This window comes from Alligator mississippiensis, chromosome 9 (assembly GCF_030867095.1).
Source record: "Alligator mississippiensis isolate rAllMis1 chromosome 9, rAllMis1, whole genome shotgun sequence".
In the NCBI taxonomy this organism is placed as follows: Eukaryota; Metazoa; Chordata; order Crocodylia; family Alligatoridae; genus Alligator; species Alligator mississippiensis.
The window spans coordinates 63,683,857-63,698,789 of record NC_081832.1 but is presented as its reverse complement, the minus strand read 5'-3'; the positions used below and the strand labels follow the sequence as shown (position 1 = coordinate 63,698,789).

The window sequence follows — 14,933 nt, the reverse complement described above, 5'->3', positions numbered from 1 at the left end:
CTGACTTACAGAGAATGTTTTTTACAATACATGTTCTGGGTGTGTTGTGTCTAATATCCCACTGTTTCACTGAATTAATGACACCAAAGAAACATTCTGAGTTATATCCTAAGATGGCAGAGCTGCTTAACCAGCAGGACACAGATTTCAGCATTTAAGACTTGGCACAAAGCATGGTAGTGATAAAGACAGACTGATCAATGAGTATTTAAAATGCACTCTTTCGGTAGAGCATTTTTCTTCTTCTAATGCTGTCAGATTACAGCCTTCTAATGAATTCCCAGAATTTGAGTCATGCAGAAGGATGAACTGAAGATGCCAAGAAATTCTGGTGCACATATATTTTTCAGAAATGAAGATCACTGCTGTATCCTCCTGCATGGGTTAATTTTTCATTTATTTATGAAGAAATAAAGTTAAATATGGACATACTGGACGCATCTACACAAGATGTTTTACTGCACAGCAGAATCATTTGCTGTGCAGTAAAGCATCACTGTCCACACATGCACGGCAATTAGGGCACAGCAGACTAATTCACTGTGCTGCCAGACAGTCCTGTCAGATACAAGCTGTATCTGGCAGCGTAGTAAATTACTATGCTTAAATGCACATGTAGACAGTTTCATAGTAGTTTGGGGTCAGAAGGGACCTGAACAGATCATCTAGTCTGACCCCCCGCCACTGGCAGGAGCATACACTGGGATCACACAACCCCAGACAGGTGTTTGTCCAATCTCTTTTTGAATTTACCCAAGGTAGGAGCGAGGACCACTTCCCTAGGAAGTTGGTTCCAGATCCTAGCCACCCTAACAGTGAAGTAGTGCCTCCTAATCTCTAACCTGAACCTATTCTCCAGCAGCTTCTGGCCACTGTTCCTCGTCACCCCAGGTGCTGCTGGGGGAATAGGGCCCTTCCTATTTGCTGCTGATCTCCCCTAACGAGTTTGTAGGCAGCCACCAAATCCCCCCTCAGCCTCCACTTGCTGAGGCTGAACAGGTTCAGGTCCCTCAGCCTCTCCTCATAGGGCCTGCCCTGTTGCCCTCCAACCAAGTGGGTGGCCCTCCTCTGAACCCTCTCAAGGCAGGCCACATCCTTCTTAAAGTGCGGTGCCCAGAACTGGACGCAGTACTCCAATTGTGGCCTGACCAATGTCGTGTAGAGGGGGAGTATCACTTCTTTGGACTGGCTTGAGATTCATCTTTGGATGCATGACAAGGTGCGGTTGGCTTTGCTGGCTGCGGTCTGGCATTGGCGGCTCATAGATTCATAGATGTTAGGGTCGGAAGGGACCTCAATAGATCATCAAGTCCGACCCCCTGCATAAGCAGGAAAGAGTGCTGGGTCTAGATGACCCCAGCTAGATACTTGTCTAACCTCCTCTTGAAGACCCCCAGGGTAGGGGAGAGCACCACCTCCCTTGGGAGCCTGTTCCAGACCTTGGCCACTCGAACTGTGAAGAAGTTCTTCCTAATGTCTAGTTTAAATCTGCTCTCTGCTAGCTTGTGGCCATTGTTTCTTGTAACCCCCAGGGGCGCCTTGGTGAATAAATCCTCACCTATTCCCTTCTGTGCCCCCGTGATGAACTTATAGGCAGCCACAAGGTCGCCTCTCAACCTTCTCTTGCAGAGGCTGAAAAGGTCCAGTTTCTCTAGTCTCTCCTCGTAGGGCTTGGTCTGCAGGCCCTTGACCATACGAGTTGCCCTTCTCTGTACCCTCTCCAGGTTATCCGCATCCTTCTTGAAGTGTGGCGCCCAGAATTGCACGCAGTACTCCAACTGCGGTCTGACCAACGCCCTATAGAGGGGAAGTATCACCTCCCTGGACCTATTGGTCATGCATCTGCTGATGCACGATAAAGTGCCATTGGCTTTTCTCGTCACACTGCCGGCTCATGTTCATCTTGGAGTCAATAATGACTCTGAGATCCCTTTCCGCCTCTGCGCTCATAAGCGGGGAGCTCCTCAGCTTGTATGTATGCTGTGGATTCCTTCTCCCCAAGTGCAGCACGCTGCATTTATCTACATTGAAGCCCATGCTATTAACATCTGCCCACTTCTGTAGTCTGTCTAAATCTAATTGCAGCCTCTCTCTCCCTTCGAGCGTGCCTACCTCTCCCCACATCTTGGTGTCATCGGGAAACTTGGACAATGTGTTTTCCACCCCTTCGTCCAAGTCGCTGATGAAGATGTTGAACAGTGTGGGCCCCAGGACCGAGCCCTAGGGGACCCCACTATTCAGTGACGCTGGGATTAGTTTATTCCGGCTCAAATTGGTGGGTCAGCGTGTTCTAAAATATGCCAAGGGACTAGACTAGACTAGACAAGATCCAGCATCAGGGCAACATAACAGTGGCCTAAGTCCTTTGCATGTATCTACAGAGCTGAGTTATTAACTGAGTGCTGCTCAGCTGCATCTCAAGATCTAGGCCAGAGATTTCAGTTTGTAAAAATGAGAGTCAACGTGACTTTTACTTCAATAAGGATGTCAAGATTGGCCCTGAAGGTTTAGGATAAACTGACAGAAGCAAGTAGAGTGGAGAGTCTCTAGGGACATAGATAAATCTCTACAGGCCTTGATAATGGTATTTATGGAAAAGATGGTGGCAAGTAAATCTAATATGATCTATAAAGGAAAAAAACCTCCACTAAAAACAAAATGGGCATTTTCAAATAGATCTTGGAGAAATAGGGATTGAAAACATTTTCCTGAAGAAATTGAAACTCTTTTGAGCCCCACTGCTGACAGTGTTCAAAGGTGTTGTTGAGTTGCAATAATTATGATATATTATCCTGAAAAGCACACTGGCATCACTATATAATAATCTAGTATTCCTCTTACCTTAATGGGCTTTGAACTTCTTTTATGTTTCCTTCGACGAATAAGCTTTTCCCTGTCCTGAGAAATAAGGTTAATGGTTAGATGCAAAGTTTCTGTTTTTTGCAGTTAGTTGCAAAGTTCCTAGTTGTATTCAGACATAAACACTCAGATGCACAGTCATGAGGTGAATTGGTGTACTCCAAATAACTCATGTTCATTTGGGAAAATGGATGATCCATATCAATGTGCATCAAGCAGAAAACTGTTCTCTAAGGTCAGTAGGGGGTGTCCGAAAAGAGGTCCTAGATACTTGTCTCGTTGCCACGCGTATTTATTAAACAATAGGGCTTGATCAATCTCCCATTGAAATAAATGGAAGTCTTTGCTTTGGGAGTTCGCTGGGGCCCAGCAGGTTTGTAATTTACTATTTGCCCTGTCTGCAGATGTGCTACTTACGTGTCTCTTCTTTTGAAATGATTAGTCTATGTTACTGATTACTTCACATCTGTGTCCCAAGTAGGAAAGAGGTCTTAGAAGACTTCTTTAGAATGTTTCTTTCATATTATTATGCAAATATATTTGAAAGGTACTTTTCACATTAAGAGCTGCAACCAAATTACTAGTGAAAAGTTGTCGAACAACATTGGCTCCTGTGTCACCCTGGAGGATAGTATCATTTGTATTTTTCTTAAGGGGATTATAATATCTGCTCTCCTCAATGTACCCAAGAGTCAAACATACAGTGTTACAGGCAGGGCTGAACAGTGAAAGGGAGAACACTTGCCTTTGCTAGGACTCCTTTTCTATCTGTTAGAACCAGTTTTGCCACTGTGGGCACAAAGAGCGTGTTTACATGTGCTCTGGGAGTGGAGGGGGCACTTTAATTAGAGTGGCTCTGACAGCCACTCTAATTAAAGCGCCTCCAGCGTTTCGTGTATCAGCGTCTCCGCACTTCAAAATGGTGGCAGGGGTGCTAGAGGTTATCCAACAAGCTATAGTTAAAGCACCCCACCTGCCATTTTCATAGATTCATAGATGTTAGATTTTGAAGTGTGGGGACGCTGATACATGAGACGCAGAGGCTGCTGGAGCACGCTAATTGCACGCTCCAGCAGACTTGATTAATTGAGTCTGCTCTGGCACGCTGTAATTACAGCATGTTGGAGCAACCTCCCGGCATGTCTCCAGACACCCAAAGCCTTTTCATCTCCTGCTTACAACATTTGGAACTGTTTTCTTTGTTTTTCTGTCTTCCTTACACCTTTTTGCCTCAAATTCCATCTGCAAAACTCATTTCTTTCTCCCTTCCCTATACAGAACTCTGAAACTTTATTCTAATTGGAATAAATCTAGACATTCTGCAACTTCTATATATGTTTTAGGCTTATATTTTTCCAAGTTATTGAATCTTGAAACCATATTACTGATCCCATTCATTTTATGAGACTGGTTTGTGAAACACTATAGGTGCCTGATATTGAATGAAAGCTCTGTTGCACCCTACAAAGAGCTCAGTGTGGGCTACGCACCCAAATATTTGTCCAGCTTCCAAAGAGGGCTTTGCATCCCATGTGGAGCTCTGTGCTGCTGTAGTCACAACGTTGTCTGTACTGAAGCTAGTTAAACTAGTTTAAAGTTATCTTGGATATGTTTATGAAAGCTGTTTTCAGACTGTGGGATCGCAGTGTAGGGAGAGATTTAGACATCAAATTACAGATTATGCATACCTATGAAATGATATAAATTATACCCATGCAACAAGTATATAGGTTGTAGCTGTGCTGGTCTAAGGACATAGGCAGACAAGGTTATTTGGGTAAATCTGATGTCTTTTATTAGACCAACTCAAATAGTTGCAAAGAAGAATTTTTTCCAACTATATGAGTTAGTCTCATAAAAGATATCAGATTTACTCAAAGAAACTTGTCTACCCATACAACAAAAAGCTTGCCATAAAAAGCAAGTCTGGATTTTAACATATAAATATATATTAAAATCTAGACAACAGAGAGAGAGAGAGAGAGATATGCATGTATTTATAGCACTATATATAGCAAGTCTAGATATATGCCTTATAATATATTTATAATAAATAAATATATTTATTTATTTACATATGTTTATTTACATAAACATATTTATAATGTTTATATAGCTATATATAAACAAACATTATAAATGGTATAGTATAATGTATATGTGTGTGTACAAACACACATACACACACTATTAAATACTATATATAACTTCAAAAATATAATAAGATACAATAACATATTGTTATTAAAACATATGTAGTCATTCAAATCTTGTATGCCATAAAATAAAGATACTATTTTATCTAGGAAATTCTTTTAATTCTTGATGGTCTAAACATACCCTTGTTAACTCATCAATTATGTTCTGTTGTTCTATAACCTGCAGCTTTAAAAACTCAGTTTCTTGCTCTTCATTTGCTTGATCCAGGTCATTGAGAGATTTTAATTTCTTTAGAGGAGGGTGTGATGTCATTTTTTCTCTCTGTGGTAATAACATAAAATAATAGAAAGAAAGGAAATGAACAGATTCAGAGCTTAAAAACAAACAAGCAGAAATCTTCCACTTTGGACATAACTCCTCTCCCTCCCCCTGCCTAAAAAAAATGCCTGTATTTTTTTCAATACAACTGCAAAACTGTCATGACTTAACTACTCATTAGCACCACTTAACTGTTGAGTTATACTGAATGTCAAGAAGTTAAACTCTGTGCGCACACACACACTCATTCCCACCCCACCCCCTCCGTTGACATTGCTGTCTATAAGGAAACTACTTCTTTAAGCTAATGGAGCTCCTCGACCTACTGGCATAGAGACATGTTTTTCTATAGGTGTAGAAGTGCTCTAGGCCAGGGGTTGTCAACTGGGGGTACACGTACCCCTAGGTACATTCCCACATGTTGTCTCTTACCCAGGGGAGGGGAAGGGTGTGCCAGGTGCTGCCAGCTCCATACGGCACACTGTGGCACCTCCCTGACCCCCCCCCCCGTCAACTTGCTCTCCTGATTGGCTGCCGGGCCTCTGCCCTCGGCCAATAGCTGATGGCGAGGAAGCACCCCTCTACAGACAGACGTGGGGCAGGGGGGCTTGCACGCGGTCACCCACCACCTCGCACTGCCACCTCCCAGAAGCAGCCAGGGGGGGCGAGGGCAGCGGCACCCCTCTGCGGGTTGCACAGGCACTGCCCAGCCGACTGGATGTAGGGGGGTGGGGCCCTCCGTATCCAGCCGCCACCACCAGGAGGGGTACACTTGTTAAAAAAGGTTGAAAACCCCTGCTCTAGGCTGTTGTCTACATATATTTCACCTCTTGTTTCAAGACTATGGGTTAGTTATGAAGTCCTAGGCTTCAGTGTCTGATTAGCTGCATGTCAAATTATGCTTCCATACATAATGACTCATCTTAATCAGTAGTTTGACAGAACCAAAATGACAGAGCAGTCAGCCTGCTCCAGACAAGTGTAAAAGGTATCATGGGTCAGGGATGATATCCATCAATGTGCCATGTGTGGGACATCTTCTCAGCACCTATCTGCTGAGACTGTAGTCAGTGGCATTAGATCTCCATTGTATTAATACCAGAAACCCCTAAATGAATGAGAGTCAAATACAAGCCTTATAAATCCAGAAGGATTTCATTTAACAAATCTATAAATAGAAAAGCTTTTCCAACGTGGAAAGAAAGAAATAGCAGGTACAACAGAACCAATATTTGAGGTGAAATTTATGGCCTCTTCCATCAAGTTTGTCTGCCCACCTTTCCACATAGAAGTATATTCACAATTGCCTGAATTACAAATTTAATGTATATGAGAGGTAAGGATTTTTGTGGGCGATATCTTCTTTTGAACCACCTGCATAGCTAGGATGAAGTTAGACAAGCTTTCAAATACAAGGCATTCTTCATCAGGTTTATCAGTCTCCATAATTCCTGGACCATGATGGCTATACTATCAGTCCAACAGTACCAAATTTAATTTATGAAAGACCATATCAAAATCCTGGGGTGGGTGCATGCATGTATGTACACACACATGCACACACACGTGCATGTGCACACACACACACACACACACACACATACAGTCCTAGACTGGTGTTCAATAGCATTCTACATTCAATACCATTTCTACATTTTCTTTAGTGACAGCTTTAAGTTTTTCCTCCATGCGCTGTAAGGACAACATCAATTCATCATTTCTCTTGGTGAGGCACTTGTTCCTTTCCAGGAGAGGTTTGCATTGTTTTTCAGCTTCTCGGACACGTTTCAGCTGTAATAATAATGAATAATGGCCTGGTTAAAAAAATATACTCTCTTTTTCCTCACTATGAGCTCTTGGCTCTCTTTCCTGGGGGATTGTAGGCCTTGCTAAAGCATAGATTAGGGCAATAATTACTGACCTAGTTAAGTCCCAAAGGAAAATTATCAAATGGAAGTGACAAGGAATAACAATACCTTGCTGTTATTTAGCACTTGTCAGCCACAGATTTCAAAGCACTTTAAAAGGAAGTAACACTGCAGATGGGGAAACTGAGGCATATGCTCGGATGAAATGACTTGCCCCAGATCTCCCAACAGACCACTGGTAGAGTTTGGAACAGACACCCATTTTCTTTATCAAGGCTCCATGCCTTACAGACAAATGATACAGACCTCTTCACCAAAAAGAAGATTTGGATTTGTCTGCAGCTGGTCCAAAACACCCTAATTGTAAATACTGCATCCATAGTGCGAGTCCTCAATGGACAACGGAAATTTTTTATTTATAACAGAGTGGATTTTTAAAAATCAAATCATTGTTTAGCAGTGAAAAAGCATTATAGTACATAATGCTGAATTCTAAATTCTTCTATACATGAAATTCCCCTTTCCTTAGAAGATTAGGTTCTCTGAACAACACTATTAAAAAAATCCTTATTTTAATGGGAAGGAAGACACATAATTACATATGAAGTTGTTCTTTGCCTGTAGCAGTACCCTGGATCATAATATATTATTTAATAAATGTGCTCATTACAATCAAACTCTCTAAGAAATGTTTACAGTCTTTCTTCTAAGCAATGACATTTTCTCATTAAAGAAAAAAAGACTTTGGCTATTTAAAAGTATGCATCAAATTATAACCAATTAGACTGAATATTCAGGCTATTATTTGCTAAATGCTGTAGGAACTCAGTTTTGAGAGATGTAACTAATGTAAGCAATACACGTTAATGCATTTTACTGTATTATAATTGTGATAAGGCATGATTTTACAAGCTTTAGTTAATTAATACCATTGATGTGAATGAGATAGCTACACTGAAGCCAAATGAGTCAATTATGATTCCTGTCCTCAAACTGAATACAATAGAACTGCTCTGAATTTCAAAACCTTAATCTTTAACTAGAATTGCAGAAATGCTGATGGTCAAAAAAGCACAGATGTCCATGGCAAGGCATACCTATTCCATGCTAAAATAAATCTGTCAAAGGAATGAATTTACTGTAATCCATTCTCTGTAGATCTGATATTTATACTGTCCTCAGCCTGCATAGTCGATATGCCAGATGCTGAAATACTGTCATTGTTTGATTTTTCAAGAATAGATCTGACCAGAAGCTGCTATGTGCTTAGGAGTATCTGATAAGAAAAGGTTGAGTCAGATAACATAGAAACATTTAACCAGAATCCTACAAACCAATTTTTATTGTGAACCCATGGTAAAACCACCTTGAAGTCAATGGTTAACTGGTGTAAACTCAGTGTAAGATCAGAATCATAACCCTGCATTTAATTGTTACAGTGTCTATGTGGGGTTTAGGGATTATAGATACTTTAATTGCACCACACTAGTATAAAAACACACATCATTATTCTAAGAGGAAATTGATATCAGATTGGGCTACATTTTTACTATGACATTTCCTATGATACCTCCCAAGAACCCTGTAAACCAGGGGCAGGCAAAATATGGCCCACAGGCTGAATCTGACTATTTCACCTGGCCCACAGGCACCCCCAATTAATTATACCCCACCCAGCCAGTGCACTTCACTCCCACCCTCATGCCAGGGAGGGCCTCAGCTCTGGCCCTGGCCATCTGTGTGGGGCCACTACTGCTATTGCTGCAGCCACCAGGGGACTTGCTTGGCTTCCCCAGCCTCCAACAGCTCCTCCTTGTGTCCGTGCTGCAGCACTTGCTCCGGGCAGCAGGTAGGGAAATGGTGGCAGGCAGAGGGAAGCTGCAGCTGGGTGAGAGTATGGAACATGGAGCCTAGGGCCTGCACCCGGGGTGGGGTGGGAGTGCGGAGTTTGGGTGGGAAGGGTGTGGGTGCACATATGTGATGGTGAGTGGGGGGTGTGTGGGAACACATGATGCACATTCCCCGCCACTGGTGGCAGCAGCAGGCAGCAGACCCTCAGGGGTGCTCATGGCCCATGCAGGCGCAGCTGCCTGGCAGCACGTGGTTCAGACCAGTTCCAGGAGTTGCACATGGTGGAAGGAGCAGAGCCAGACCGGCCTGCCTCTATCACATGGGGCTCCCCATGGCTCACATGCAGCTCCTGGGACTCCCACACTATCAGGGGAAGCCCCGCATAATGGAACTGGCAGCCTGGCTCTGTTCTCCGCTGCCACATACTGCTCCTGGGACTCTGCCGAACAGGAGCTGCATGTGGTGGCAGGGAGCCAGGTAAGGCTGCTGGCTTCATCATGCAGGGTTTCCCCCCCGCTGGTGTGGGAGCTGCACATGACCTGCAGGGAGCGACAGAGGTGGGCAGCTTGGCTGCGCTCCTTGATGACATGTGCAGCTCCCAGAACTGGCTGGAACTGTGCAATGCCTGAGCAGGCAATGAGCCTACTGCTGCTGCTGCCAGCAGTAGGGGCTGTGCACCATAGGGGGGCATGTGCAGGGTCTCCACACCCCCACCCCACCTCACACCCCACACCCGCCACAACTACCCCACATATACACATACCCACACCCAAGATACTCTAGACCCTCCACACACAGCCACACCCCCCCACCAACTCCCCCCACACCCACACCCCCCACACCCCAGCATATACACATGCCCACCCCCCACCCACACTCCACACACTCTCCACACGCAATATACAGGAGTAAGACCTTATTTTTGACCTATTATGCAATCCTCTCTGTATACACTAAGCAAACACATGTAAGTCAGGACAAAAATATTCTTTGAAATAAAATTAAAATCTGTTACAGTAGATTTTTGACTTTTAGTATATGATTTGTCTTTTTTCCTGTTCTAAGAAGGCAAGCCCCCCTCCCAAAAAGAGTACTTCCGGGGGCAAGAGGAGGGACTTCTGATGGTCAGGGGTTGGGGGAGGGACACCTGGCCCAAGATAGTGGCCAGGGGCAGGGCACCTGTCAAGGGGCAGGGCTACCCTTGGTGAGGGAGATGGAAGGAATGGAGATTCAGGTATCAGCAAAAATTAGCCCTTGAGGTATTTAAACATACCTCTTATGTTTAAATACAATGCCACACCATGCTGTTTTATGAAGCATGGTCTGAAGCACCTCATAATGCATGGAACAGTTGTTTGTTAACAGATGTGGTGAAACAAGGACTAAGGCCCTGAACCAAAGCCTACTGACATCAATAGAAAAATTACCACTGATTGCAAGGGGCTTTGGACAGGGCCCTGAGGTTGCTGAGCACACCCAAGAGCTGTGTCATTTCCTGTCCTTTCATATGAGAAGTTCTAAGCCTTAGGAGTAAAGGGTAGACACAGCATAAATCATGACTGCCTAAATCACCCTTCTTTCCTTTCCCTGAGACTTCTTGCCTCCCCAATTGACAAGGACAAGATTACACACCAGTTCATTTCGTTCGTCTACAAGTAGCGTGTTCCTGTCTTCCAGTTTCCGGATTGTGGCATTCAGCTCTGCCATCCTCTTCTGGTTTCTCCGTAAATCCTGAAAATGGAGAAAAATATCATTTAGTTACAATGTATCTTCCATGGTTCACATGGAAGATACATTGGACAAGTCAAGTTAAATGCTATAAAATATAACCACATCATCATTTTGTAGTGAAATGAACCCCCTTGGCCATATTGGTACCATTTATAGAGACCATCACAAGGGACTTGTATGCTAGGAAAAAGTTCAAACAGCTTGGATCTCATTTCTGGATCCCACTTACATTTTGTATGGTCATTTACTCCTGGGTAACATGGGTGTAAATGATATGCTATTCTGCTTTGGGAGGGTCCCATATTCACTGCATCTGGTAGTGTTTCATAACCACATAGTGCAATGCCCTTGGTTTGAACCCACTGGACCAGCTAAGAACCAGCTATTCAGCGGAAAGAAAACACCTGCAAAAACATATGTGCTTCTAAGGTATCTACAAGGGCCTTTGGCAGACATAGCTAAGAATTTCCACTAGAGGGTACTTCATAGAGTTCATAAAATGAAGCTTATCTTCTCTGTAGCAAATAGGAAAAATGATGCAGAAAGCTGGTGAGATTATTATGCAAACCAAACAGCCACGCTTCTACATTTCAGAGGACAGGGAAACCTGCTCACAGGACTGCTGCAGTGCTCTGAGCCATCCCCTGCTCTTCCTGGGATCTCTCTCTTGGGACTGCTCATGTTACATTCTGCCTCCTTCACTAAGAAGAGCTGTTCATCCAAAGCTTCTTTCTGCAGCTGAAGCTTCTGTACATAGCCCGTCTGAGTCTCCAGTTCTTTCTCCAAGGAAAAGATTATTCTGTCTTTAGCTTTGATCTCATCCATCTAAATGAAGAAATAGCAGAACAATATCAACACACAAATCCAACAGCATGTCAGCATTGCAAGAGTAACTCAGATCACTTCAACATTGCTGTTTACTATTGTATCTGCTGTTGAGTATCATATCAGATTCCTAGATAATGAACTTGATCAAGGTTTTACCATAAACAATACAAACTATGAATCATTATTGCCTGTGGCTTGTCGATTAGAAAGGGCATCACTGAACCTATACACAAGCTCTTTTCAATGGTGTTCCACTTCTGTAGCCCCTACTGACATGTTCAAGAACTGCAGAGGATTAAGATCTGTGAAAAATCAGAGCCAAAGTTACAGTTTATCACCTAGCACCTCATGTAGTCATTTACAGTACAAAATACCATGGCTAAATGAAGATATGTAGGCTCAATCCCTGGTAGTGTAAATGGAGTTATATTGATTTACATCAGTTGAAGATATGGCCCTGTTTAATCAATACAGAGTCACTGATTTACATCAGCTGGGGCTCAGCGCCCAATCTGACAGACTTGCAGTCTAGGGGCCGACTCTGTATTGGAAGGGTCATTCTACTAATTCTTGTTTCTTTGGATATCAATTGCTCCATTGCTGTGTAATGTTCCAGATTCATCTAGCCCACAATAAAGCACCTCACACTTCATTTCCTTCACTGGAATCTTGATGCATGATGCTTGACGACCAGAAAAGGAAGGGTTAACTCAATTTTAGAATAAGATCACTGCACACAAGCCCTAAAGAATACAGAGATTGGCAGAAGGCAGCTAATGCCATTGAGCCTAAGGATGTTCAGTGAACCAGAATCTGCAAAATTTTCAGAAAAAAGTGCACTGCAATCTGTGAAAGTTGCATGAGTCATTTCCCAAAAGCAAAAATACTATCTGTGCTGAATTGTGCCTACAGCCATCAAAGACACTTTACTGAACCTGTAACCTTTCAAGCATACTGAAATGCCTTTAGAGTTATATTTTCATATTAATGGGCCAGATTTGGATTTCATTTACCCAGGTGTCAATCTACTGCAACCCTCTTGACACCAGGGCGATATAGTTTTTCCACTGAGTTTTTACCGGAGTACATGAAATCAAAGCCTGGCCTAGTGCAATGCACATATGCAAATAAATATTCTGGAAACAAATTTCTGTTCATTATAACTTTCGAAAACTGTTTCACATCCCAGAGCAGTCACAGAATATACACAGGGTGATACAGAGTTAAATGTAGCTAACTTGCACAATTCTATCACGGAGCTGGAGGAAGACTATAAGTACTTGATGTCAGAAGAGAAGTGCCTCCCCCACCTTTTGGCACAATAGCTAGGTTAGGATTCTAGACCAGGGTTTTAGGCAACCCAGAGGTGGGTATGAACTTACATTTCCAACTTCCCAGCAAAGTATCTAAACGTTAGGTCATGGGCTCTCCTCAACAAAAGCGTGTAGTTTAAAAAAACGTAAGGGAATTATTTTGACTTTTCTGACTTTTTTTTTTCTTTTTGGGGGGAATGAAAGTGTTCCCTGAACGCCACAAAAGTTTGCCAATAGTTTCAGTGTTTCTTCCGTACAATGTATGTTTCAGCTCCACGATGCTTACAGAGGTTCTTTTAACACACATTCGTTGGGGAATAAGAGAAAAAGAGACAGCAGTAGATGTATAACAACTACTCAGTTCACTGCAGAACAAGAGCATTAGCTCATTTACTTAAGGCCCATGTTAAGGCCATTTATTTAAGGCCCATCTAATCTTGAACGGTTGCCACTTACTGCTGAAGACTTATTTCCTGTGAGGGGTGATAACTAGACATTTCTCATTTGTTTTTTAAACTATTTTGAGCTGAGTGGATCTAAGTACCACGACAAGAGGCAAAGGCTAGAAAAAGTGACACAAGCTCTGTGGTATATGGTGGGAGCTACTAACCAGTCTGCGGATATCCCGCTCACTCTCCCATTTGATCTTAGAGATGGCTTCCTGGTGGGATTGATGCTCACTCCGAAGATCACCCGCTTTGATCTTGTCTGCCTGGATCATGTTATTAAGAGCCTCATCCACCTGCTTTTTGGCAGATTTTAGTTCAGTAATTTCCTGCAAAAGCTTAAGGCGCTCAGAGTCAAACTGTTTCCTGGCCTCTTCACGAGCCTCAATGGTCAGCGCTGTCCTTACTTTGTCACTACTCCCGTCCCGCAAAGCGCACAGTGCTGACTTGAGGCGCTGGATTTCACTGTCTCTGACTTTGACCATCCGGGTCATCTCCTGCTCGTGTTGTTTGATTAGGTTCTCCCGCACTGCCTGCAGCTCCTTCATCTTCTCCTCGTGGAGTTTCGCCTTGAGTTCAGTGATTTGCACAGTCTGCTTGCGTTGCTCCAGTTCTCGGATCCGTTTGGTTTCTTGAGTCTTCTCCCTCTCAAGTTTAGCAACCTACATGTTGAGAAGAAAAGAAAGTCAACAGCCACAAGCAAGATGATACACAAACATGTCTACCCAGGATGCCTATAAAGTGCTGCACCCAAGGGACAAAACACATCCAAGATGCCCCTATCTTCCTCCACCCCCAGTATGACAAAAATACAGGCATGTTTAGAGGCATTCTCTCAGCAATTACCTCTTCTTACCTCTTCATACTCCAGCAAAAATCTTATTGGTTCCATTAGGACATTTGATGGAGGAAAGTCTTTAGTATTTGTCCCCATATATCTTTTTTTCCTTAAGATGAATGCTTCATTGCTTTTCTTTAAAAAGAAAAACCCCAACTACTTACACCCTTTGTCCATACCTAAAGGACAACCCTGTGATAATGAGGCAACCCAATACACTTCAGAAACCAAACACAGACCTCAGGAGCAAACACAATAGCAAACTCACGTGAATGTACAACGGAGGAAAGTGATTTGATAAGGAAAAAAAGAGATTTCAATTTGCTGAAAACTCAGTGGGTTGTTCTAAGGTTTATGAAAAGGAAAAAGAAGGATTTGAAAGATTAAAACTCCCATGACAATTTCTCTGTAAAATAAATACTATAAAGAATCAGAGTGTGCAAACCTTTTAAAGTGAGAAAGAAAAAAAATCAATAATAATAAATAAAAGACTAGATCAGCTGAAAGCTCTCCAAGAGACACCAGTGGTGCCTGCTTGTGGTCATAATTGATTAGAAGAATGAGATTTGCCAAAGATAGGGAAAGCTATACGCAAGATGTACTGTCTTTGTCTTCTGTCCCCAAGTGGTCTCAGATATGTGCTAACCAAAATAAATCTCCTATTTAGGAAAAAGCCCTAATAGTGTGATTTTACTTTGGCTTCAGGTACCCAATGCCATTC

The 14,933-nt window shown here is 42.9% G+C and overlaps 1 protein-coding gene across 3 annotated transcripts in view; it reads right to left on the bottom strand.

The window, feature by feature from the left end:
* The window catches only part of JAKMIP2 (janus kinase and microtubule interacting protein 2), a 134,866-nt gene that overhangs the window by 36,128 nt on the left and 83,805 nt on the right, over positions 1–14,933 (bottom strand). For all 3 annotated transcript variants that reach the window (XM_019478604.2, XM_006265020.3, XM_019478606.2), the window contains exons 3-8: positions 13,539–14,036; positions 11,403–11,612; positions 10,689–10,787; positions 6,982–7,128; positions 5,200–5,340; positions 2,842–2,898 (exon numbers count right to left, since the gene is read on the bottom strand). In XM_019478604.2, the coding sequence (XP_019334149.1) occupies positions 2,842–2,898; positions 5,200–5,340; positions 6,982–7,128; positions 10,689–10,787; positions 11,403–11,612; positions 13,539–14,036 (1,152 nt within the window). The remainder of the gene's footprint in view (positions 1–2,841; positions 2,899–5,199; positions 5,341–6,981; positions 7,129–10,688; positions 10,788–11,402; positions 11,613–13,538; positions 14,037–14,933) is intronic.